The sequence below is a fragment of the Pongo pygmaeus genome, chromosome 12 (genome assembly GCF_028885625.2).
Source record: "Pongo pygmaeus isolate AG05252 chromosome 12, NHGRI_mPonPyg2-v2.0_pri, whole genome shotgun sequence".
In the NCBI taxonomy this organism is placed as follows: domain Eukaryota; kingdom Metazoa; phylum Chordata; class Mammalia; order Primates; family Hominidae; genus Pongo; species Pongo pygmaeus.
In genome coordinates this window covers 103,284,753-103,311,465 of record NC_072385.2, presented here as the reverse complement: position 1 = coordinate 103,311,465, position 26,713 = coordinate 103,284,753, and the positions used below count along the sequence as shown (strand labels likewise).

Sequence of the window (26,713 nt, the reverse complement as noted above, 5' to 3'; positions counted from 1 at the left end):
ATAAGATTTGAGCAAAAGGAAAGAAAAAGCATACCATTTTCTTGGATGAGAAGAGGATATAAAATTGCCAATTCTTCCAAAACTGTTATGTAAATATAATGCAAATGCAAATGCAATTGCAGGACAGGTTTTTTGGGAGGGATATAAGGTATTTGTTTTGGAATTGAATTAAATGCTCTTCAAGTTTGTATTGCAAAACAGTTGTTCCAGGAGAAGCCAAGTATAGTTTGAAAAAGAATACAGAGGCACACTTGCTTTACCAGATACTGAGTCACTAAGGAAAACAGTGTGGTCTTGAAGCAAGAATACTCACAGATCAGTGGAGTAGAAGAGAGAAGGGAAACTAGATATCTATATATGTGAGAATTTAATAAATGACCAAGTTGGTATTTTAATACAAGAGGAAAGGAGATCGGTGCCATAATTGAAATACCAAGTTGGTATTTCAGTACAAGGAGAAACGAGGAGTTGTTTTGCTTGAAAAACTGATATCTATTTGAAAGAAAGTAAAGCTGGATTATAAAGCTAAAAGAAAAAAACGTATTTCATCTTTCAGAGAAATATAGGATACATGTATATTAAGGACTGACAGACAAAACTAGGAATCCAGAAGCTATAACAGAAATTTTCTTGACTAGACACACACATGAGTTGGAAAAGATGCCATGAAATCAACAGATGGATAATGGATTTATAAAAATACTTGCAACACGGTATACAGAGGACTAATAATCTGTGATAAAGAAGGGACTTTGCAAATTGACTAGACAGAGACAACTTATAGAAAATGGATAAAGAAAATGAAGCTGCATTTACAGAGGAGCAAATCCAACAAAGTAAACTCAAGAGTGGCTATATGGCAAAATTAGTATGTAGAAAACATTTACTATATATATGGTAGAGGGTAAAGAACTCTTGCAAAGTCATAAGAAGATGACAAATAAATTATATTACCACTGTGTTTTTCCAATAAACTTATTTTTTCTCATCAAAGACATAAAAATACAAAATGAGGCTGAGCATGGGGGCTCACCCCTGTAATCTCAGCACTTTGGGAGGCTGAGGCAGGTGGATCACCTCAGGCAGGTCCGGAGTTCGAGACCAGCCTGGCCAACGTGGTGAAACCCTGTCTCTACTAAAAATACAAAAATTAGCCAGACGTGGTGGTACGCGCCTGTAATCTCAGCCACTCGGGAGGCTGAGGCAGGAGAATCACTTGAACCCTGGAAGTGGAAGTTGCAGTGAGCTGAGATCGCGCCATTGCACTCCAGCGTGGGCAACAAGAGCAAAACTCCATCTCAAAAAAAAAAAAAATACAAAATTATATACTTGGGCAATTTTCTTAAAATTACAATACCAAGCATTAGTAAAAGTGTGAAAAGGAAAGCACTATTATACATTTTTGGTGTGCATTTAAATTGATGTTTCTGGTCAGTTTCCGATATGTAGCTAAAGCCTATTAAGGTGTTCATATCCTTTTTAGTTAAGGTTATGAAGGTATCTATTTAAACGTGATTTTTGTGGAAACAACTTAGAAATATGAAAACTTTTTTTAATGTGATATCTATATAATCAAATATTCTGCATCTATAACATGTTTTAGAAAGTCTTGAACAGCATTGATGGAAAGATGCACGAAAAATAAATTATACAACAGTATTACAGTATGGTTCCATTTCTAGATCTTTTTTTTTTCAAGGTATATGTTATGTACATATTTGTCTGCTAGAGAGGCCATAGCAAGATAACACAGACTGAGACTGAGTGACTTAAACAAAAGGAATTTATTTCCTCACTGTTCTGGAGGCCAGAAGAGCAAGATCATGTGTTGGCAAGGTCAGTTTTTCCTGAAGACTCTCCTTCATGGCTCGCAGATGGCCACTTTCTCACTGTGTCCTCACGTGATATTCTTTGGACATGAACATTCCTGGTGTCCCCTCCTCTTCTTATGAGGACTCCAGTCATACTGGATCAGGGCCTCACCTTTTTTGCCTCATTTAATCTTAATTACCTCTTTAAAGGCTTATCTCCAAGTATAGTCACACTGGGGGTTAGGGCATCAACATATGAATTTTGAGGATACAATTGTCTATAACAATATCCATTTCCATAGGTGTTTTATGTATACAAGTATCACCTGAACTTTGGGGAGGAAAAAACAAATGGAAGGATATATACCTAAAGGAAATCAGTTGGTATGATTCCAGTTTTTTTCTTCTATAGACTTAACTTGCATTTTCTTCATTTATCTATAGTAACTTCTATTACCTTTTGTAATAAGGGAAATATTTTTTCAAATTCAGAGAAATAAAGTATCACATGAAAAAAGTAAGTGATAATGCTAATATAAAATTACTTTTATATCTAAATATGAAGCACAGAGAAAACAGCCTTCTGCTTTTTTCAAATAATCTTGAAGGCCCACATATAGGACTGTCTGTAGTTTGCTATGAACCCTGACTCTTCACTTGAGAGAAGTCCATTTCTCAGCATTGGCTTTTTAGGATGAATGGTATTGAGTCACCTAAAAGGGACTTGACCTCATATGAGCCAAAATGTACTTTGAAATAAAGTATGAATCTTTAAGGTGATACTGGAGAAATGCTTCCTTAGGGTCCACATGTATATCAGTCAGAGATTTGCATGCTGTTAGGGTAACAGTAGAAGGTAAATAGAACACTCAAAAGAAATAGAAAGCCTGTTCAAAAACAGAAAATGCCAAAGTTTCTCCTGTAAGTTGTAATTGATGATTAACTCCCACCAGTTGATACTGTATCAGTTAGAGTACTTTAACTGCTTATAGCCAAAAACCTGATTCAAACCAGGTTGAAAGGTAAGGAAATGCATTGACACAGCCACAACTTTAGCAATAGGGTATGTTTAAAGGTTAGATTTTGGCACCCAGCCATCTGAGCTAGGTCCTGGTACCTTCTGTCTCCATTCTGACCTCTATGGTGTCAGCTGTATGTGTTTTTTTTGTGGCTTTCTCTTGGGAGCAAGACAACTTTCTCTAGAAGCCCTAGACATACTCCTCTCATATCTCATTGTCCCAAATTGAGTGGTGAACTTATTCCTGAACCAGTCCCCAGTAAGGGATATAGGGTTGCCATGATTAGCTCAGGTCAGTATCCTAAAGGCTCTGTTTCTGTGCTATGGGAGAGGAGTAGACTGAATGTTAGAAAATAAACCACAGCATGCCCTACACCACACTTGGCATCTCTCACAAAGGAAATATTCAGGGTGCTGAAGGGCCAGTGTGATTATAATTTATATGATGCCCTTGAAGTATCAAGATGTTGCCAGATCCAGTAGAGGTCAATGTTTATCACACTTGCTAGGAAGCTCGGTGTAGTAGCAAAGTAACTTTTCCTTTTATTTTTAATACATTATGTGAAAAATATTCCTTGCAAATTTCAGATGTTTTCACTGAAGAAGCTTGAAATTAATATGTACTCAGCCTTGACTTTCCACGGTTTTAAATTGTTGAAATTATCAGTAAAATATAGACATAGTAGATAAGTACTGTTAATAGCTAGGCACTTGGGGCTATTCATTTTTTTATATATGAGAGTTCCAAGAGCTGTGATTTAAATTTCACATTGCTTTTTTAACTCCAGCCTCAGCAAGTGCATACTGTTATTCAGATTTTCAGTGATCTATTAATGTATTAAAGTCAAATTTTGGAACATGTTGACATATTTTTATTCTATCTGGAAAATTAAACTTGTTTTGAAGATCCAGAGAACCAGTATTCATTGGGAGAGATAAACAGCACTGAAAAGATTCACATTTATACAAAACACAAACAGTGCAACAGATTTAGGATAGAAATATGAAAATAGGTGTCTCTAAAAATATCTGTAAAGAATCAAATTGAAGTTGAATAAGCAAGACTGTTCACAAGTATACCATTTTTAGTTTTAACTTTCTAGCTGAAGGTTAACTTTGAAGCTCAAGATGGTTCTTATTTAGAAAAAGATTGAGTACTATCCTTGACTTAATAAAAAACAACAACAACAAAAGATGGGACAGGTGGCCAGTGATCCTAGAGCACAGATCATCAGCTTCTAATTCTGAATGCCATGGGACAATTTAATGTCTACGCTTCACTTAAAATGTCTAAGGAGTGAGTTAGTAGGGATGGAGAGAAATATATGCCAGACATAATAGGGCTCAGAGCCAGAGTCAGTCCTCTAAACAGTTGCTTCTCCCTCTCTGCTATGGGAGTGGAGTGGACTGTGTGTTGAGAATAAACCACATCATGCCCTATAACAGACTTCATCTCTCTCAAAGGACAAGGAGAAAGAAGGAAGGTAAAGGATAGCAACCTAAATCTAAATTCACATCAAGTGGTAATGGTGATTATCCCACCTAGAGGAAGAATAATGATGATACAACAAGAACAACCTGTGAAGAGTATGTGCCAGGCACTTCTCTAAGCACTGTAAAGTCCATATCCCATTTGCTCTTCACAAAACCCTATGAGGGTAGGGACTGTTGTGTCCATTTACAGCCAAGGCTTATAGCGAGCATGCCAAGGTCGTAGAGCTGGTAAAAGGCAGGACTGGGAGCTGCCTGACTGCACCTTTCATTCCCCAAGTATTCAGCTTATGTAGAAGGGGAAATTAATAATGTTCCTAGTAGGAAACAATAGTATTTTAATACTCAAAGAAAATGGGACTGTTTGAGCCTTAATACCAGTTGGTTTTAAGTGCTTCATGCATACCCTTTTATTTTGAAGCTGAAAGGTATATTATTTATTGGTATTTTTCGTCCAAATATATCTGAATCAGTCCATTCAAGACTGTTCTTCAGAATGTACTGACTAGTGCCAATCTATCATGCTTTATTACTAGCTATGTACTGTTACATGTCCATGTCAACGTGGCACAGTGAATGATTGCTGAGTTACTAAATCCAAATTTTATCTTCTTGGAGTAATTTTTCTTTTTAATTTGAAAAACAATGTACAAAATCAGCAGCCTCAGCATTTCCTTTCAACTCAAATGCATCTTAGATGACAAGCTACTTAACTCAAAACTCTAATCCGTGCAGTTAGATTTATGAATTTAGATCTGGAAAATAGAAAATAGATTTTTATTTTAATTTTTTTAAAGCAGGTGTTAAAATGTAATCTTAAATAAGTTACATGTGGCTGGGCGCAGTGGGTCACACCTGTAATCTCAGCACTTTGGGAGGCCGAGGCGGGCGGATCACGAGGTCAAGAGATCAAGACCATCCTGGCCAACATGGTAAAACCCATCTCTACTAAAAACACAAAAATTAGCTGGGCGTAGTGGTGTGTGCCTGTAGTCCCAGCTACTTGGGAGGCTGAGGCAGGAGAATTGCTTGAACCCGGGAGGTTCAAGCTGAGATTCAGTGAGCTGAGATCACGCCACTGCACTCCAGCCTAGGGGACAGAGCGAGACTCCATCTCAAAATAAATAAATAAGTTACATGTTTATATAGTCTGCATATATTTGATTGTGGAATGGAGAAAGAAAAATTTTAGTTGTTACGAGATCACTGAGTTTAAAAAATTGTGTTATTCTGTCATTGAAATGTATAATTGGATCTGATACTTAGGCATGAACAAACCAGGATTTCTTCACTGTACTATGCATGTAGAGACTACAAAAGCCTCTTTCCATTCTTTTGTTTTAAACGTACAGATGTGTAAGGATTTGGGCTCCCTCCCATTCTCAGTGAGGTGGGACTCTTGTAATAGTCATGGGCTCAGCTTGATGTGCTTAGAGACACTTCATGCTGGATATTACATTTGTAAAATTCAGTTATAGCCTTTAAGCTTCTGTTACTTAAACATGAATAAAGTACTCAAGATTTCCTCACTCTGAGACTAAAAATTAAGATTTGAAATATTAAGCAAGTGCTTCATTCTTCCGGGGTATAAACAACCATGGGCCCAAGTGAGTGTGGTTGTTCTAACACAGTGCTGGCTTTATAAAATATTAAAATATGAAACTTTCCAATAGTCATAGTGTCTGAAACAGAACAAACCCATTTTCTAAACCCCATATAGGCAGATGACAGAATAGACAGCATCTAGATTTATAATTTAAACCATCTGGCCATGCGCGGTGGCTCACGCCTGTAATCCCAACACCTTGGGAGGCCTAGGTGGGCCGATCACCTAAGGTCAGGAGTTTGAGACCAGCCTGGCCAACATGGTGAAACCCCATCTCTACTACAAATACAAAAATTAGCTGGGCATGGTGGTGTGCGTTTGTAGTCCCAGCTACTCGGGAGGCTGAGGCAGGAGAATCACTTGAACCCAGGAGTGGAGGTTGCAGTGAGCCGGCGACAAGAGCAAAACTCCATCTCAAAATAAAAATAAATAATAATTTAAAGCATCTAAAAAGCAATGAAATCTTTTAAAAATGGCTTTTACTGGTGACAGCCACCTTAATTTGCCTATTTAAAAGTCTGTTGTTTTCTTGCCAAAAGATTTAAAGGCAGTATAAATCCTTCGTAACTGCAGGAACATTTTTTTCTTTACATATTACAGTATTTTAGCCCAATCATAAATGGTAAATGAAAGAGGCACATCTCAACTTTTGACTATCCATTTCATTATTGTCACTTTCATATGAACCAAGCCCCAAGGCCATGCTAACCTATTTTACCTGTTCCCTATACGGAGAACTTCAGTTGTCTGTTGGTACTGGCTCCCTGTGCCAGAGGCCATGGTGCCAGAAGGTCTTGATAGGATATGAGAAATCAGTTCTTCTACCTGCACAGAATTTGGCTCTTCTACTCAAGAAGTACAGAGTTACATGTGGCTTTGTGGCTTTTGTGTTTGGAGACATTTACTTAATATAAAGCTTTAAAGTTACCAAGACAGGCCAGAAGTGGTGGCTCACATCTTTAATCCAAGGACTTTGGGAGAATGAAGTGGGAGGATCACTTGAGTTCAAGACCAGTCTGAGTGACATAGCAAGACCCCTGTCTCTATATATATACACGAATATATATATATATATATAAAATAAAAGTATCAAGATAGTCAACTCTCTCTCCATGTATAAAAGCCATTCTCCATTTCCTCCTCTCTTGCTTTTGGAGTTAACACATTTACGAGTCTCTATGATGCTTAAGGAAAGCCTAGGCTGCCAGCACTGCTCAGGGAAATGAGTGTCAAGGTGTAAGCTGTCTTTCTTCTCTTCACACCTAGATCCCTTCATCACTTTGTCTTTTTTAGTTTCTAACATTACAGTGTTACTATTTACTTGCTTATAATATAGATGACATTTTAATTAGATTATAATATCATTCTAAAGTTCTAGATTTTAAACAAGCAATTTTAAAAAAACTTTTGGAATATTTACCTTTTTGTAAAGTGAACCCTTTCCCCCTTCACAAGATTGTTATAATTCTTTCAGAACCAAGACTTCATAGAACCCAAGTTGGAAAAAAAAAAACATACCATGGAACAAGTCATAGAAATTGTAGTAGATGCTAACATCCAAGAACTTACTATGTGCCAAGTACTGTCCAAAGAGCTCACTGTACATTAGTTCACCAAATTGTTAACACAACTCAATGGAGAGAGCATTATAATTATCTTCTTTATTTTTAGATGAGAAGATAGCAGACCATACAAATATTGGTCAACTACTCATTTCTAGAGCCTTTTTAGTGGAGGGCATTGTGCTAGGTACTAAGTCTAAAAAAGCAAAGACATGGTCCTTGCCCTTAATGTACTTGAGCATCTAGTAAGGGCACAGGATGGCAACCAGGTACCCAAATGAGGTTATCAGTGTATGTGCTTTAAGCATTCACAGGGGACAAGGCCGCTTTGGGCCTTGGTACTTGAACAAGCTTCTTCTTAGAACCCTTGGCATTTGAACTAGACATTGAAAGGATTTGAGATGAAATACTTCAGGAAAAAAGGCTGAATATTTGAGGCAGAGGGAGTATTTTTGACAATTTTGTGAAATATTCGTTAGAATATTTGTGTTGAGTAGGAAAGTTAAATTAAGAGGTCTCTAATTGGCATTCTCAGGGCCCAGGTGAATAGTGCTGTTGACAGTGGTATAGAGATAGTTTTGAAATGTGATTTACCCTGCATACTATGTTGGTATCAGTGGACTCCAGGAGGTAAAGTTAGAGAAAAAGGGTACAGCCTAGTAAACAGCCTTTATTAAGAATTTGCTATTTAAGCCTCACAACAACCTTCTTAGGTAATTTATAGATATAGGAACTAAGTAAGCCATAGAGAGATTGAGTAACTCAGCAAGAGGCAGAGCCAGGATCCCAGGCCGTCTGTGTCCACAGCCCTCCACACTCGGTGCTGCCATGAATCTAGAATCTTTCATCAAGGAAAGTTTCTCAGTGGTGCCATCAAACTTGCCATCTCAAAACTTGCCATTTCTATACTGAACATAATATTCCCACAGACACACGTGGTACACACACACCTTTACTGTAGATCGTCAAGAAGAAGGAAGAAAGAAAAGGGCATTCTTCTCACCATTTTGATACCAATTTGTAAAAACACATGACTGTATTTGATCCGTAAGCATTAGGAACCACCTGTATGAGAAAGGCTGGGCCATGTGAATGAGCTGTTCCTAAGATTTTAAGATTGACTGTGACAGTCATGTAGAATGACTGAGTAGAGAGGTAGAAGGAGCTACATGGGGAAAGGAGATCAGTCAAGGCTGTTGTGAAAGGTGATATTGGTGAAGACCTGTAATCCTGATTGAGGAGAGAAGTATTTATGCAGATGGTAGAAGCAGAAGTATTGATTGCAGAGGAGTTTTGAAAGTAAATGAAATGTGAACATAGTCCTGAATTTGGCTAATTGGCATGACAAGTTACAGGAGGTAAAGACATCTTATTTATCTCCATGTGAGAGAAAGAAAGGGTGAGCGGCACTGAGGAAAGGCAACTAAAACAAGGATTATGGTTGTGGTTGGCAGGCAGAAATGAATGGCCTCTGAGGTCTGCAGATAGAGAGTGCTCTAAAATATTAAACTAGCTTGTACTGTCTAGTCAAGGAAAAGCTTCATCTCTCATGAAGTCATAGAGATGAAAGATTGCCGTTTTTTTTTTTTTTAATGCAAGTGAGTTAACAGGTAAGACATATTAACATCTTAAGGAATGTATCATACTCAGTCTATCAGCGATGGAATAGGGTCTTTTTTGGATGCTTGATCAGACAGCCCACCTTTCAGCATGTAAATTCCCACTATAGCATACAAGGCAAGTGGTCAGCACCAGCCCTTTCTCAAATGGTAAATAGATCACCTCTTGATAGCTCAGTCACAAAGCTTTTCCCATGGGCTTCTGACTACTGGCCCAGTTCTTTTTTTTTTGAGACGGAGTTTCACTCTTGTTGCCCAGGCTGGAGTGCATTGGCACGATCTCAGCTCACTGCAACCTCTGCCTCCCGGGTTCAAGCAATTCTCCTGCCTCAGCCTCCCAAGTAGCTGGGATTACAAGCATGCGCCACCACGCCCACCTAATTTTTGTATTTTTAATAGAGATGGGGTTTCACCATGTTGGTCAGGCTGGTCTCGAACTCCCAACCTCAGGTGATCCACCCGCCTCGGCCTCCCAAAGTGCTGGGATTACAGGTGTGAGCCACCGCACCCAGCCCCCAGTTCTGTTCTTTGGAGCCAAGCAGGTCTGGCCTAGTCTGTCTTCAAATACAGCTCCACTGAAGCTTTCTTCAGTGAGCCTTTCATTTGCACTTCCTCTACCCCCTATGAACAATATACAGCACTCCTGAAGGGCTGTCATTTCAACTCTGAATCTAAGCCTGTTGATGTAGGCATTTTCATTTATAAAGTAGCTCTCATTAAGTGCTGATTATTTTATAATTCAGTTATGAAACCAAATTGAAGCCTGGTTCTTACCCTAAAGTAAATCACAGAGTAATGGAGACTGACAAACGTTTGCAGAAAACTTGAATAATCATTTTTTAAAAAGTGAATACAACCTAACCTGTTCAGTGGAAAGGGTAAATATGGGATAAGGTGGGGGAATTGCTTCCTATCTTTATTACTGCTATTGAGGTAAATGTAAAGAGTGAAATGCGCATGTCTTAAATGTGCAGTCTGATTATTCTGACATATGTAAGCATCATGTAATCCACACCTGAATCTAGAATGTGTCACCCAGAAAATTTCCTTATGCTCCCTGCTCATCGTTTCCCACCCCCACAGGCAACGACTGTTCTGATTTCTATCAGCACAGATTAGTTTTGTCTGCATCATATGGTTCTGTAAGTAATCAAAGTCCTCATCAAAAGTTTCTCACTGAAGGTAACATGGTTCAGGAGAAAGTAACATTCAGAGACTCCGCACCAACAAGCCGTGTGCCCTTGGGCAAAATTCCAAACTTCTCGGCCTCTTATAAAGAATTGGATTAAGTGATCCCCAAGGTCCCTTACAGGTCCAACACTCCACCTACATTTCTAATCTCTATGGCCCCACCATCTACTCGGTACCCTGAGCCAAAAACAAACGTGGATTCACTCCTCCCTGCTCCTTCTCCCCATTCTCACACATGCAGTTGACCACTGTACAGTATCACATCAGTTCTTCCTTGTAACTTTTTTGGACATGTCTTTTTTGGCCCCTACCTCCTCTCCATTTCTTGCCTGCTGTATTGTAATAGCCATCAAACTACTCTACCCCTTTTGCCCCTGGTCCTCTCCAAACCATTCTGGTCACTGCCCCCAGAGAGTAATCTTTGCTAAAATGAAACATATGGGTTCCTTCTGTCTGAAATCCTTAAGTAGTTCTCCACCATGTAAAATGCTTCTCTGCCACCTACAGAATTGAGTTTAAATTCTGAAGGGTAACATGAGGGCTTGGACCACATGGCTCCTGCCCACTTTTAGTGTTCCCATCTCCACTGTGCTTTTCTGCCGGAACATTTGCTCTGCCACTACCCCACCTCATTCCTCTCCTTTACTAACACCTTATGTGTTCCCATAAGGTCTATTTAGGCCTTTATGCATGCCTGCCTCCCCAGTTATGCTGAGAACATCTTGAGTGAGGTTTAGGACCATGTCTTACTTGACTGTCTATCTCCAGCATCTAGCAATCTGGCCTGTGACTGCTGAAAACACTTCAGTGAAAACACTTAACCCCCTAAGTTAAATTCAGGATGACAGGATACAGGATCAGGGTTTTACTTGAAGTTCAAGTTTATTTATCTATTTATTTGTAAAGACTGAGTCTCACTGTATTGTCCAGGCTGAACTCCTGGGCAATAGTGATTCTCCCACCTCAGCCTCCCAAGTACCTGGGCTACAGGTGTGTGCCCCTGTAGCTCAAGTTGATATTTTTAAAAATAAAAAAGTATATGGTAGTTTTCACATGTTTCTCACCACCTAAGTCTGATTTTAAGTTTTTCTTTTCAGTAGCTATCGTGGTAACATTGGATTAAAGGTGAGAAAGTCTGCTTTTATTTGGAGAGATGGCTATGTTAATAGGAGGTATCAAAACTGAATTCTATTGGTGTTTAAGGAGCTAGCCCTGTAATTTTTTTTTTTTTTTTTTTTTTTTTTTTTTTTTTTTTTTGAGATGGAGTCTAGCTCTGTCGCCCAGGCTGGAGTGCAGTGGCGCGATCTCAGCTCACTGCAAGCTCCACCTCCTGGGTTCACGCCATTCTCCTGTCTCAGCCTCCCGAGTAGCTGGGACTACAGGCACCCACCACCATGCCCGGCTTATTTTTTGTATTTTTAGTAGAGACGGGGTTTCACCGTGTTAGCCAGGATGGTCTCGATCTCCTGACCTCATGATCCTCCCGCCTTGGCCTCCCAAAGTGCTGGGATTACAGGCATGAGCCACCACGCCCGGCCCTAGCCCTGTAATGTTTAATTCCCATCTCAAATTTGAGTTAATGTGCTTAATAGTTTTAGAATGGCAAATTACTGTTTCTGCAAATGAAGATATTTTCTTTCTAAAGATTTTGTGGTAATTAGCAAGCAGGAAATAAAACTAAAGATGACTGGTAAATATTGACCCAGGTGTCCAGGAACACCAGTATCTCTAACCCTTGTTTGTTCATTGTGGTTCACACTGTCCTGGTTTTTCAGTTTCTGGTGCTGCCCTGCAGTGTGAATCAGCATTATCACCCAAATTGAGCACTGCTTAATCTATGTTTTCATCTTTTCAAAACCTAGGTAAGAACCTTGATGCTGTCCATGATATCACTGTGGCGTATCCTCACAACATTCCTCAATCAGAGAAGCACCTCCTCCAAGGAGACTTTCCCAGGGAAATCCACTTTCACGTCCACCGGTATCCAATAGACACCCTCCCCACATCCAAGGAGGACCTTCAACTCTGGTGCCACAAACGGTGGGAAGAGAAAGAAGAGAGGCTGCGTTCCTTCTATCAAGGGGAGAAGAATTTTTATTTTACCGGACAGAGTGTCATTCCACCTTGCAAGTCTGAACTCAGGGTCCTTGTGGTCAAATTGCTCTCCATACTGTATTGGACCCTGTTCAGCCCTGCAATGTGCCTACTCATATGTTTGTACAGTCTGGTTAGGTGGTATTTTATCATCGCCATTGTCATCTTTGTGCTGCAAGAGAGAATTTTTGGTGGACTGGAGATCATAGAACTTGCATGTTACCGACTTTTACACAAACAGCCACATTTAAATTCAAAGAAAAATGAGTAAGATTATAAGATTTACCATGTGAAAACCTAGGGCATATTTTGGAAATGTTCTAAACCTTTCTAAGCTCAGATGCATTTTTGCATGACTATGTCGAATATTTCTTACTGCCATCATTATTTGTTAAAGATATTTTGCACTTAATTTTGTGGGAAAAATATTGCTACAGTTTTTTTTTAATCTCTGAATGTAATTTCGATACTGTGTACATAGCAGGGAGTGATCGGGGTGAAATAACTTGGGCCAGAATATTATTAAACAATCATCAGGCTTTTAGTGACAAGGAACACACACATTTTTCTTAAAGGCCTAATCCTAACAGACTCCCCATACCAGAGGCGGATCTGGAACTCGTCAACAATGGCCCGGATCACATGCTGTTACTGGACTGCCCAGGTCACCTCACTGAGGTGAGCGCTGTCCCTCCAGGTACTCAGGCAGGTGGTGCCCAGGCTCCCTCCCTTGGCATACTTCTTCCTGCGCCAAACCCATCTCATCCTTAAGATCAGAAAACGGAACCCCCTTGTCGTGAAACCAATCAAGCGTTTTGACAGGAAGCCCTTCATTATTCATAACATCAGTATGCTGACCAAGACGTCAGAAGACCACCTGTGCCCTTTTCTCTCGTGGAAGATAAAACCTGGACTCAGGGAGCAACCACAGGCTCTCCACTTTGAAACTTTAGTATGAATTTTAAAAGATAGGAAGTAATACAGTTTAAGTTCCTTTCTCACACTCAGTAGTGCATGCTTAGTGCTGGTTTTCTTACAACATTTTGGCAGGTGTAGCTTTTTCTGTTAAAAATGGTATACGTGAAGTCACATACTTTTTTAAAGGAACACTCAGAACATTCTGTTATTCCAGTCAGAAACTGTCTTTTGAAATATTTCTTTACAACCTACCAAAAAAGGAAGGTTGTTTTTTCTACATGTGCATGGGTATCTAACATCTACCATTAAAACAACAAATGGCTTGCAGACAGGGCCGGTAATGGTTTATCCTAAATTACTCAACCCCTTGTAGCCTTGACAAATGTTACCTTAAAACCAAAATAAAACACAAAAATTAATCCTTAATAATGATAGCAAGTGATCTTTTAGTTTTAGCCTTCCTTTTTCGATAGTAATATTTAAACCCACTTTTGACCAATTGTTTGCCCAAATATTCTTGTCATTTGGAGTCAGTGGAAAATCCAGCACACCAAGCACCAGTCTCCTTCTGAGGCAAAAGAAAAGTGTTCATTTTCACTCTGTTGGAGCCACACACTTTTTTTTTTTTTGGTCACGTAAGAAGGATGCTGGTCAGAGCTGCAGAAAATATGAGGCAATTAAAAGTCTTTAGCTGTTAGCAAACCTGTCAGTTTTACTTCTGCATTGAACCAGCCTCAGAAGCTACTTACTGCTTTATGTACTCTTTTGGCATTAATGCCTTCTCTGTAATTATATCTCGTTTTTGCTTGACAGTGACCTACCCAATAATTGCATCGTGCATTGCCATGAAAGGTAAACACATGGTGAACTGAACTTACCAAGCAGATTCTGTGAGAAAGCACTGGTCGAGGCCGAACACTGTTGACACACCATTTTTATTGGAAGAGTATTAACTGGTGCCTCTTCTGAAACACACCAACCCATATTCCTCTGCTCCCCCAAAGCTGTTTCTGATCCTGCTGGGAGAAACTAACTAGTTATTATGCACATCTGCTCCAGACCCAGCTCTTTAACTTCATGGTTTTACAGCTTGTTTTTTCTTTTTTTTTAAAAGCACCTTTTTTTGTTGTTTCCCCTTAATAAAAGAGGTTTCTAATTTATGTTTCTCTAAGATTTCCTTTGGTTGTATTTAGAAACACAAATAGTTTTATAATCAGGATTGCATTTGTGCTGGGTAAAAGAGGAGAGCTGTGCTTTCTACCCCGAAGTTGTTGGTAATGGAGCCCGTCTGCCCTTCCTACAAACTCAAGGGGCTCATTGTTCAAGGTGTAACAACATTTAATTGCATGTCCTCTAACGCTTTGAAACCTTTAGAGGGAAAATCCTCATTTTTTACAATTTTGTTCCTTTTCATCATAGAAAACATGTTTAAAATACAAACTTTACCTACCCCAAATTCATAAAGTACATTTAGTGCTGTATAGCACTAAAACTTAGAGATACAGACACTGTACTTGCTTTTTAAGAATTAGAGACAGTAACTCCAAAAATAATTGTCCTTTTTTCTTTTTTTTTTTTTTACAATAAGGCTCTTGAAAATTGTCATTATTTGTGTTTTCCTATACATTCGTCTGTGTGAAAGACTTTTTCTTCTTTGATTTAAAAAAATTAAAGAACTATACAGTTAATGGTTTAGAACTTAGAACTACTTAGAATTAATACTAAAGTGTCAGGAAGAAATTAATTTAGCTTCAATAATTGTGACTGGCCTCAGGAATTCTCCCTTCCACACCTGCTCCCACCTCACCGCACCGCACCGCACCAGAGCCAGAGCAGCTGCTTGTCTGCAGCAGGACACAGTTCCTACATATGCACTTTCAGTTCTTTCATGGTAAGCTCAATGGACTTTGAATTGTTTACAGTGCTGTATGTCCAATTGTTAAATGTACCATTCTGAACGATGTTAAAGCAAGTGTGGTTTATTTATGACATGAACCATGCAACTTGAAATATGAACTTACAAGGAGGGGCACTCATTAGGTAACAAGTACTTACACCAAACTTCCTTGATGCAATAAGCCAAAATAATCCTAAAATTCATTAGAAGAACTTGATAAAAGACTCAAATAAATGTTAGAAAGAGCCCGTAATTTTAGGACTCCTATAAAATTCTTCCTTGTTTGTTAATGCTATTAAAACTCACATTCAAGGGAAATACCAGCTTCCACTTGAGTCACTTAGAAATAGTTAATTCAACAGCACCATGTTAGAAATCATATATTGGCAGCCAAGACTCTGAACTCTGCAGAAACATTTGTTTCACCCAGACTTCAAACTCTAGCCCTGACTATGATGCCCCTGTGTGCATTTACAATAAAGACTCCAACGGAGGCAGCCTGTTGGTATTAAATTGTTTACATTTCTTTTTATACAAATAATGTGCTTCCAGTGCCTTAGTTACAGCTCCCTTTCTTTTTCTTGTTCCAAGGATTTTATGTAGTGTGTTTCTTAGGTAAAGTCTCTTTTTGCTACTGAAAGGGAAATGGTCTCTAAACACTGGTCACTGTAGCAGGTAAACACTACTCTAACGTGGAGAAGTGAGCTTCATGCTGAGGTAATGGTTGCCTTAGAGCTGTTATTTATGCTGTAGAAAACGAAAATAGTTTTGCTACCTGATAAGCTTCAGGTTAGATATAGCCCTAAAGTTATCCTGTACCTACATTAAATTTTCATTTCAGAAGAGAATCTTGGTTTTGGTAATTCATTTTTTTTTAAGATCATTATGTGCAAAACACCAAGTTTTAAAAACAACTCACAGAATGGCCTTAGTTTTCAATGTCTGATGGTATATTTGTGAGTTATGTTATCTGTAATATACATCCCAGAATAAAGGAGTGAATTAAATAGTTTACATGTGTGTTACGTTCTGTTTTTGCAGGAATGACAAGTAACGCAGGTTAAGGTGCTACTTTTTTTCCCCACAATGCCTTGCATTGCAGTGTCTAGTGTTAAGGAAAAAGCTGGCCAGTTAGGTCTCTTTTCTCCACAGATGTCAAGAAAAGTGGCCTAATCAAGAAAACGATGTACTACCTCCATAACTGAAAAAGTCCAGGCACCACAATTGAATTAAGGACTCAACGAATGTCATCAGAACTTGATTTTCCTCCGTCTCTTAGCACAGCCTTGCTATTGAGAACAATTTGGTTGTTCCACAAATGTGGGATCTTATATAAATATCAGCATGACCAACTCTTAGCTAAGGTAAGTGGGACTCTGTGCCCTGGTCCCTGACCTCACGTTGGGGAATATATAACTATAAAAGCAAATCTTGGACCAAAATCTGACAAATGTATAAAAATGTGCTTAGCAAACAGACAAGCACATGAGAATCATGGAGCCTCTTGTAATGGGGCCTTCTGCAATGCCCCACTCTGTCTTCTCAAGTGAGCACTTTGTGTGATAGATTCATGTGGAGGGGAGTCCACAACGTTGTTCCCTGGGAAAGGGGAATGCAGGACCAGAAGAGCACAGACCCAGCCCCAAGAGCACCAGTCCCACAGACTGGGACATTGGGCTTTTGGGACTCCTGCCCTCTGTTTAAGCAAAAGGAAGATGAGGGCTTTGTTTCTCACCACGTACTTACCTTCAGCATTATTCATTTCACTGATAAATTATACAAAAGGCTTAAGCAACCCTCTCTGGAGGGTGGCTTTCTAGTGAGGGCTTCAAATTCCGGCTAGTATGTCCTGGGATGGACATAAGATACTAATCCACACATACACAGTGCACTCTTCATACTAAAATATTTTTAAACTAAATTACTAAAGAGACAACTTGTGCTGTCCTTGGCTTCATTTGCAGGATCCATGTGGGGTGGCATGGTGCCTGCAGCCACTTCAGCCCTGCATCCTCTCAGGTTCAAGTCCAGTGGGAAAGAACAAGAGAGACTGCTGTCCCTGTGGCGCAACAGCAACCCCGTATTGGGTTTCAGTGCCCATTCCTGAACCAGTCAATTGCCCAGATACATGATGTGTGTTACAGCCCTGGGTTACTTGCGGAGCCTGTTGAGTAATCTGGACAGCATGGATGGGGGAGGGATTAATTTTAAGACAAAAATTAAACACTTGTTATCAAGAACAGGATGAACTGACGCTGGATGGCCAAATTACCACAAATGTCCACCACAACTATCAAATTTCCCAACCTCCCAGTGGAGGGAGGCTGGAGCAAATGACTGTGATTTCCTGTGCAGTGAGAGGCATCAAGAGGCTGAGCAGCCTTGTCCATCCACATCAGGGGTTATTTGGGAACCTAAGGGTTCTCCATAGCTGTGTCTGGACAATCTCATCAACAATTGGTCCATCTGAATTATTCAGTCATTGCCTCCACACAGATCAGTATTAAGAGTATTTCCTCATGGGAAATTTCTTGAAGTGTAAATACTACAGCTCTAACGGCTCTCCCTGTTGGCAGAGGCAGTTCACATTCTCCCAATGCTGCAGGTTCAGAATCTTGCAGTGTCCCTCCTTCCTGGACACTCAAGCTGTCACTACCACCCATGTCTTCCTCTTCAGGGCCGTCCTTACTTGTGTTCTGCACACAACTATTGCATCAGACCTGGGCAGGTCTGGCAACATCCAATCAGTTTCCTGCTCCCACATTCTCCCGACGCCAGTCCTGGTGCACTGGACTTGTTCCTTGATCATACTGCAACACCAGTTTTATCATGGAGCTTCCCGTCTCGTAATTCAGTGCTTCCTACCAACTGCTGGACAGTCTAGACACCTCTGCCTCCCCTGGGTCCTCTAGCCCAGGCTTAACCTTGTTTCTAGGCATTTTCTCCTGTGCGAACCTTTTCATACGAGCACAGCTGGTTGCCCAAACCTCCTCATGTCCCCTCTCCCTTTCCCAATTTTGCACATATTTCTCATTTGTGAAAGGTGCTTTCTTAACGAGCCCAAGTCTAGTTGAATCCCACTTTTTCTCTGAAGCTTATCCTGTTCAATCAAGCTTGAAACCTCCTCCTCCTATAATGGATGATATTTCTCTGCAGCTCTCACTTGAGTGTATTACTAGCTGTCTTATGTTACAGTTATTTTTCAATCTTATCACCTCCATTGGATTATAAGCTTTCATTTCTCTTATCCCAAACAGTGTTCAGCCCAGCCATTCTTTTTGCACAATACATTCTTAATGATGTTTGCTTGAAGTCATTCATAAAGCATCCTGTTTGTTCTAAATGAAAGCTGGGTGGAGAAGTTTACAAATTTAAAATTTAAAAAAAAATTAATTTTTTAAATTTAAATTTAAAATAAAATTTAAATTTAAATTTTTTTTTTTTTAAAAAAAGGCCAGGTGCGGTGGCTCATGCCTGTAATCCCAGCACTTTGGGAGGCTGAGGCAGATGGATCACCTTAGGTCAGGAGTTTGAGATCAGCCTGGCCAATATGGTGAAACCCCGTCTCTACTGAAAATACAAAAATTAGCCAGGTGTGGTGGCGGGCGCCTGTAATCCCAGCTATTCAGGAGACTGAGGCAGGAGAATCGCTTGAATCCAGGAGGCAGAGGTTTCAGTGAGCTGAGATTGTGCCACTGCGCTCCAGCCTGGGCAACACAGCAAGACTCTGTCTCAAAAATAATAATAATAATAATAATAATAATAGAAGTGCAAGTCCATCTACTTCTGGAAAATAGATTTTTTGACAAGAATAAACGTATTTTTCATATGATTCACCAAAATATTAGTATCTGAACTCTTAGAAAAGTGGGCTCAACATGTGTGCCCTCAGGAAGCCTTGCTCAGGTGATTTCGCCATGCCCTCTTCTACACTTGAACAGAGGAGAACTCGCCAAGGTCTAACATAATTGTTACACATTTACCCTTGTCCCACAATCCTGCTTCTAAGAACCTATTCCAACAATACACTGGCCAAAACAAAAACAATAATAATTGTAAGGTGCACACACAAAACTCTGTAGCCCTCTCCATAAGAATACTGGAAACAACCTAAATGTCTGTGGTGGGGAACTGATTGAATAGTCCATGGTATAATTATACTGGTTACTGTCTTAGCTGTTCCCATGTTCATAGCAGCATTATTCACAAGTGCCAAAAGGAGTAAGCAACACAAATATCCATCAGTCGATGAATGGATAAACACAATGTGGTGTGTAGAGACACATACACACAGACACTGGAATATTAACCCTTAAAAAGAGGGAACTGTTATTTGTGATGGGGATGAACCTGGAGGATATTATATCTAAGTGAAATCAGTCACCAAAAACACAAGACAATACCTACTTTGGGGTATATTTATGAAGAGTGAAAATGGAAGCTTATCTACCTAATAGTCTGGTAAGTGCTACGTAAGCTTAAGGGTTTTACTACTTACGGTAAGTAGTTTTGAGTCTACTTCTGAAGCAACTGGTGTAGGACTCCACCTAGTCAATGCTGGCAGCAGGTCGGCCGGTCCTGGGCAGTTGTGGTGCTGGCTGAGAGGCCAGTGTATGGGAAAGACCATCTCACCATAGCCATCTGCCTGTGGGAGCTTGTGAGGACTCAGGAACCTTCTGCGGGGGATGCAGGAGGGGGATTGCCACCCCTCTTCCTGTCCTGGGACTTCCAGCCAAAGTGCCAGTCCCTTAGCAGAGCTAGGAAGGGTCCCAGATAAACATTCATCAAATCTGGCCAGCTCTTCTGCCACCAATAGGATCTCCCCAAAGACCTCCCTCTGCAAACTCTCCCCAAAAGCCCCCTTGACATGACCTCTCAAGCATCCCCACTTGTGGGGAGTAAGCAGGGCACAGACAAGGCTCTCTCCAGCCTGGCTCCAGGCTTTGCCTCCTCCCTCCCAGGCCGGACTCTTAAACCAGGTGCATTAGAATCACCTGCAGAACTTTAATACCTGCATCCAGGCCCCACCCTCAGGACCCTGACTTCATTGCTCAGGTGTGCAGCCTGAACCTCCAGAGCCATAAAAGCTCCCAGGTGATTCTCATGAGCAGCCAGGGTGCCCGCTCTTCTAAGACCTCAGATTTAGGGCTTCCACGCTCTAGGCCTCTGGTCCCTCATTTGTAAAATGAGCATTTGGTGGTAAGTGTTCTGGAAGCCCGATGTAATTTATAAGTTGATTGCATTCAGTAAATATTAATGATTTACTGGATGTGGGGCCCTGGCTTACGACTGGGGAAGATGCAAAGATAAATACGCTTTATTTGGCTGGGCGCAGTGGCTCACGCCTGTAATCCCAACACTTTGGGATGCTGAGGCGGGCAGATCACTTGAGGTCAAGAGTTCGAGGCCAACATGGCGAAACCCCGTCTCTACTAAAAATACAAAAATTAGCCGGCATGGGGGCACATGCCTGTAGTCTCAACTACTCGGGAGGCTGAGGCAGGAGAATCACTTGAACCCAGGAGGTGGAGGTTGCAGTGAGCCAAGATCACGCCACTGCACCCCAGTCTGGGTGAAAGAGAAAGACTCTATCTCAAAAAATAAATAAGCTTTATTCTTTGCCCTATGCACACGTGTGTATATGTGCACACACACTCTTCCTTCCAAAAAAAAAAAAAAAAAAAGCACCACTGTTTATGAAGCATTAGCGTCCAGAATGTGAAGCCAACCAGACAGAACTGAAGAGGGCAAATAAACAAGAGAGAGCATCCTGTGCCAAGGCATAGCCTTGTATCTGGTAAAAAAAAATTGGGTGCAGGCAGGCCTGAAGGCTTCCCAGACATACCTGGTGAGCACAGGGCACTGACCCTGTTACCATCTTGTCCATTGCCCAGGGGCTAAGTAGGTGTTGTGGACAGTAGCTGACAGTGCAATCTCCAGAAACCATTATGAAATGACAAATGACCACAGCCTGCTCCCTGTAACCATTTATATCCACCTTGCTGACAATGGCAATTTTCTATCCCATGGGCTGGCTGGAGAAAGGGCCCTTCTCTTCAACTCTTCATCCTGTAAGATTGAAACTCCAACCAAGAAATAACCCCTTATACCCAGCGCCTGCCAGGGAAGGGAGCGGCAGACTTGGTTCCTCAGGGTTGGTTCCTTTGGTGGCAGGGAGTGGGCCGAGGAAGGGGGTGGACTGCTCAGGGGATGCGAGTGCAGTGACAAATGTGAGGCTGGGCCTGCAGCCAGGCGACAGCAGGCATGGGCTTTGAGGAAGCATGAGATCATTCCGAGGAGGAGAAGGGTGCACAGAGCCAAGAAGATGTCCCCCGCCTGCCTCTTCTGGTGGAGATGACTTCACTCATCCTGAGGCTATGATGGCTGGAGAGCCAGCTGCCTTGAGGAGCCAGCCCGGGATTCTGCTCAGGAGAGCCACTGAGGATAAGTCAGCCATGGGTCCTTCTAGGGAAGTTGTGGGGGAAACAGTGGCTGGAGACAGGGTCAGCTTCATGGGTGTGCAACTGGTGCATTTGCATAGGGCCCTGCCCTCAAAAGGGGCCCACACTTGGTTTAATACTCTGCTGTCGCTGTCTTGAAGTTCTTAATAGTTTTTGAACAAAGGACCTCCCATTTTCTTTCTGCAGCAAGCCTTGCAAATTATGCAGCTGGTCCTTGCTGGTGGCTATAGCAGGCTGAGGAAAGTCTGATTTAGAATCATGGTCCTCAGCCCTGGCTGCTCATGGAAATCACCCAGGACACTTTTCAAAACTACAGGCAGCCGGCCTTCCCACCCAACCCCAGAATGAAGACAGGCACCCTCCCTGGTGATTCTCACGCACAGCCAGGCTGGAGAACGTGGATTTCGAGGAATGATGCTCCCTTGCGTGTGGCCTGTAAGAAGCCCTGGCTGAGCTGTGGCACCCGCTCCTGAAGAGGCTTCACTGTGCAGTCTGGCATCATGGAGCCCACTACGCTGTCCTGAAGGCCTCTCCCCTGTCTCCTGGAGACCACACAGACCTGAAGGTTGGGACTAGATCTTATTCATATTTGCACCAGTCACACAGCTGGTGCTCAAGAAACTTATTTTCCCTCTAACTTGTTTGAACTAAACAACAACATGAGCTCCGCATTTTTGTCATTGCCTCCTTAAATTCTGGGACTAAAACATCCCATGACTCACTAGCACAAACTGCTCCTACTAGCCAGAGGAGTGTGGATGCTAAAGAAGGACTTCTCATCTCCGGCTGATATTCCTCTGCTACTCCTGAGCTCCAGCTACTACTTGAGAATTACATTTCTATTACAGCTCCTTCAAAGGCTAATTGCCTTATCAGATATTTCGGTTGTCCTGTTGTTTCTCAGAAACTTTTAAAATAGTTTAATTTTGAAATATCTATTGTTTTCACGTGTGTGAAGTGCACTGTGTTTTGCCTGTGCATTCTGCTAAGTCCTTCTGTGTTTATTTTTCCAGAAGGCATTAGAGATGAGGAGCCTGCTGTTCTCGTGCAGCACATAGCCCAGGTGGAAATAGATTCCATTAGGGCCAGGACAGGTGGTGGTAGGTCAAGGGGTGATGGAGACTTTCCAAGATTCCAGCAGTGCCAAAGGATTTCAAGGTAGTAGAGGGTAGGTCCTGTTTTATTATAAGTTGTTGTGTCCCATTTGGTTAGAATACTCTAGAAAAGCAGAAAACCATTTCTAGAATATTCTAGAAAAACGTTTGGGTCCTGAGACCTCTTTATACACTTACAAATTATTGAGGCCTCTAAAGAACTTTATGTGGATTATATCCATCAATATTTACTGTAACAAATATTCATATGTATATTATGTATATTTATATATTTATGACTATGTTTATAGTCATATTCATGTATATGTATATATTTGTTTGTGAATATATGTGTATATATTTAAAATAAATGTATTATATGTTAAAGTAAATGATTAATTTTTATCAAAAATAACTATTTTCCAAAACAAAAATTTAGTGAGAAGTATAGCATTGTTTTACATTTTGCCCATCTCTTCAATGTCTGGGTTACTAGAGGCTGAATTCTCATACCTGTTCCACAGTCAACCTGCTGAATATTGCATGTCATGTAGCCTCTGGACAACTCCACTGTACACTTTTGAGAAAATGAGAGTAAAAAAGGCAAGTAACATCTTAGTATTTCCCCAAACACTACCCAATCAGAGAGCAGAGAATACCATTTTGACCTGATGGACCCCCTGAAAAGGTCTTGGGGTATCTCTGGTGTAAGAACCACTTTCTGGATGTCTGTGTCTGGCATGTGATTTGGCAGCCAGGGCTCTGAAAGACAGGGAGGAGTTGGGGAGAGCCAGGCCTGGTGATCAGGAGACAGGGTTGTGGACCCAGCTCCCCTAACTCCACAGCTATAACACTGAGCACGTCCCTTCCCATCTCTGAGCTCTCTGCATCTTAGTTTCCTTATCTGTAAATTGATGACATTGAGCTACACCAAAGGATTTCACCCAAGCTAAATAACAGAACTACCTGGAGAGCTCTGGGAATGTCCAAAGCCAGGCCTCGCTCCAGAACGATGGTATCAGGATATCGCAAAGTGAAGCTGGGTGCATCTGAAAAAGCTCCCCATGTGGCACATTGAAAGGTCACAGGTGCCAACCTAAAGGCGTCCCCAGACATCAAAGCTGGAACAATTTGAGCAACAAAATAATGATAGAATGGGTAACCCACAGGGTACAGGAAATATTCATAAGTTCATAGTAACAAAAAATTAAATATATAGTAAATGGGGAGAAGGAGACACCCTTACAGTAGCATTCCAATTAATAAATGTTGAAAAATGATGGAGATAGCAAACCACCATTTGGCAAACACCACGGTAATAACTTGCAGACACGAATCATTGATGGACACTGAATTGAGTAAAAATACATGAGAAACGTGATATGTGCATAGCCTTGCAGTATCTCCCCAGGAGCTAGAATTAATTACAAAGGGAAAAATAATCACTTTATAGAGAAGAAGTCTAGCAAACACCATCTTAAGTGATCAAGGCCAACACCACCAGGCCTAAGAGATATTGATGTCAGGTACTCCCTGAGAAAGACACAACATTATTCTTGCAAAAAATACTTAATCTAATCCTGAGAAAACTTCAGACCACCTAAATTGAGAGACATTTACAAATCTGCTGGCCAGCCCTCTTTGAAAGTGTCAAGGTCAAGAAAGACAAAGGCTGAGGAATTGTTGTCGATGGGGGAGACTAAGGAGACATGACAACTACCTGGGATGTGGGATCCTGATTTGGATCCTGGCGAAACGTGAATATGCTCTGTGGATAAGTTAATCATATTGTGTCAGTGTTAATTTCTCGGGCTTGGTAACTGTACTCTGGCTATGTAAGATGGCAGCATTTAGGGGAGCTGAGTGAAGTGTACACTCCTGCCTCAAGATTCTTTGCTCTGTGGTTCCTTCTGCTGGGGGCACTCTTTTCCCAGATATTCATGTGGTTTGCTTATTCATTCTCTTCCCGTCTTTACTCAGATATGCTGAGGCATGAGATGCCATCAATTTTTCCACCAAGGGAGAATGTCATTAAACCAAGCTCTGTGCTCCCCATTCACTTTTTGGAAGCATCCCACAAACTTCCCATTGAGAGGGAGAAGGAAAATATCAAGCAGGGGAGGGGCCGGGCCAGTGCATCATGGTTCTTGGCCGGATGAATAGAAGGTCAGGGGATATAAGCCATGAGAGGGGCCTGCAAATAACCAAATGGGGGTGGTGTTAGGCAGACAAAAGGCAGCTTCTATCCACCATACCTCTGGCCCAGGGCCCAGGGCCAGAGTCAGGCCTGGTCAGGGATGGCCAATAGGACCCTCCATCCTCGGCCAGATGTTTCCAGGCTCTCCCTGATCAGAGGACAGGGCACACAGACCAATTTGTACCCCAGATTGTCCCGTTTGGGATGCACATCTGCTGTAATGATGGGAGGAGGTCAGACCCTGCCAAGGAATTTTACAGAAAACTAATGAAAATCGGCTGGGCATGGTGGTTCACGCCTGTAATCCCAGCACTTTGGGACATCAAGGCAGGTGGATAGCTTGGGCCCAGGAGTTCGAGACCATTCTGGGCAATATAGCAAGACCCTGTCTCTAAAAATATAAAAAAATAAAAAATCCATTACCCTTTTCCACCTATTCTTTGATTCAAATCTCATAGCATTCAGTGATGGAGAAAAGCTGGGCCAAGCATATTATTTCCCTTTCTCAGATGTGGAATTTAAGACTTGGTTAAGTTTTTTCCTAAAATCACATAGTTAGGACGGAATCCCAAGTCAGCTTTTCTGGGGAGCAGCTAAGTCTCTGTACTGTTGCATGTTATCCAAGACCAGTCATTGTGGCCCATGAGGCAGTGTTTGGGGTTCACTCGGGCTATGGAGATGTGTGTTTGAATCTAGCTCAGCCACTTAGGAGTTGTGTAATCTCGGGTACGGCCCTTAACGTTTTCGGGTTTCATGTTGCCATGATACGGATAACGTATGAGAAAGCGACTTACAAACTGCACAGTATCATGCTTGTTACTTATTAGCATTTGTATAAGGGCAGCAATAAGGGTCACTATTCCACAGCTTGCTATGATGATCAAATGACCACAGTGCAAATAATAGCTGCATATATGGAGTCTTGCTCTACACCAGGCACTGTGCTGTGTACACATGTGAATCATCTTTTTGAGTCCTCGTTATAACTCTATGAGACAGTGTTTGAGTTTTTCTATTGCTGTGTAGGAAACCTCCAAAGCCCTAGTGACTTCATAACAAGAATCACTCATTATCTCACAGCTCTGTGGGTTGCCAAGGCATTTCTTCTGCCTCCTTTGGTGCTGGGTGAGCTCTGCAGTGGCCTCAGTCATGTGGCTGGCAGGCGGTGCTGGCCACTGGTTGGGAGCTCAGCAAGGCTCTTGGCCAGGGTCCTTGACTCTCCTCCCCGCAGGCTTCTCCACGTGCCTGCTTGGGCTTGCTCATGGTGTGGTGGCTGAGTTCTAAGAAGGAATATTCCAAAGGATGAGCTCCGATGTGCAAATGTTCGCCAAACCTCCATTTGCATCACTTTTGGCCAAAGCTTGTCCCAGAGCCAGCATGGTTCACTGGAGCTACCAAAGAACAGCCTTCTGCAGATAGGGACTACTGCTATCCCCATTTTACAGGTGAGGAAACTGAGGCTTAGAATAGGTAAGTGACTTGACCAAGGTCACAGAGTTACTAATTGGCAGAGTTCAAGCTGAGATGGAAAGATTTGGCAGATTTTGCTCCAGGGTCCCTGCTTTCACCCCTTCATGTATGGACTGGTCAGCTGCAAAGGCAACGCTCCCTGCAAAGCTCCAAAGGTTGCTGCATCCCCTTTCCCGGCCCACCCACCCCAGTAACCCCCCTCCCCACCTCCTGCCTCCTTGGCCAACTGTGCAGTGCTGCCGCTGAAACGGTCTTTCTCTCCCACCACACAGTGGGCTTAAGTC

General features: G+C 41.6%; 1 protein-coding gene across 11 annotated transcripts in view; it reads left to right on the top strand.

Moving 5' to 3' along the window:
* Window positions 1-16,219, top strand: part of LCLAT1 (lysocardiolipin acyltransferase 1) — a 196,575-nt gene extending 180,356 nt beyond the window's left edge. For all 11 annotated transcript variants that reach the window (XM_054475582.2, XM_054475580.2, XM_063648856.1 and 8 more), the window contains one exon: window positions 12,161-16,219. In XM_054475582.2, the coding sequence (XP_054331557.1) occupies window positions 12,161-12,663 (503 nt within the window). In that variant the 3' untranslated portion in view covers window positions 12,664-16,219. The remainder of the gene's footprint in view (window positions 1-12,160) is intronic.
* The last annotated feature ends 10,494 nt before the right edge of the window (window positions 16,220-26,713 follow it).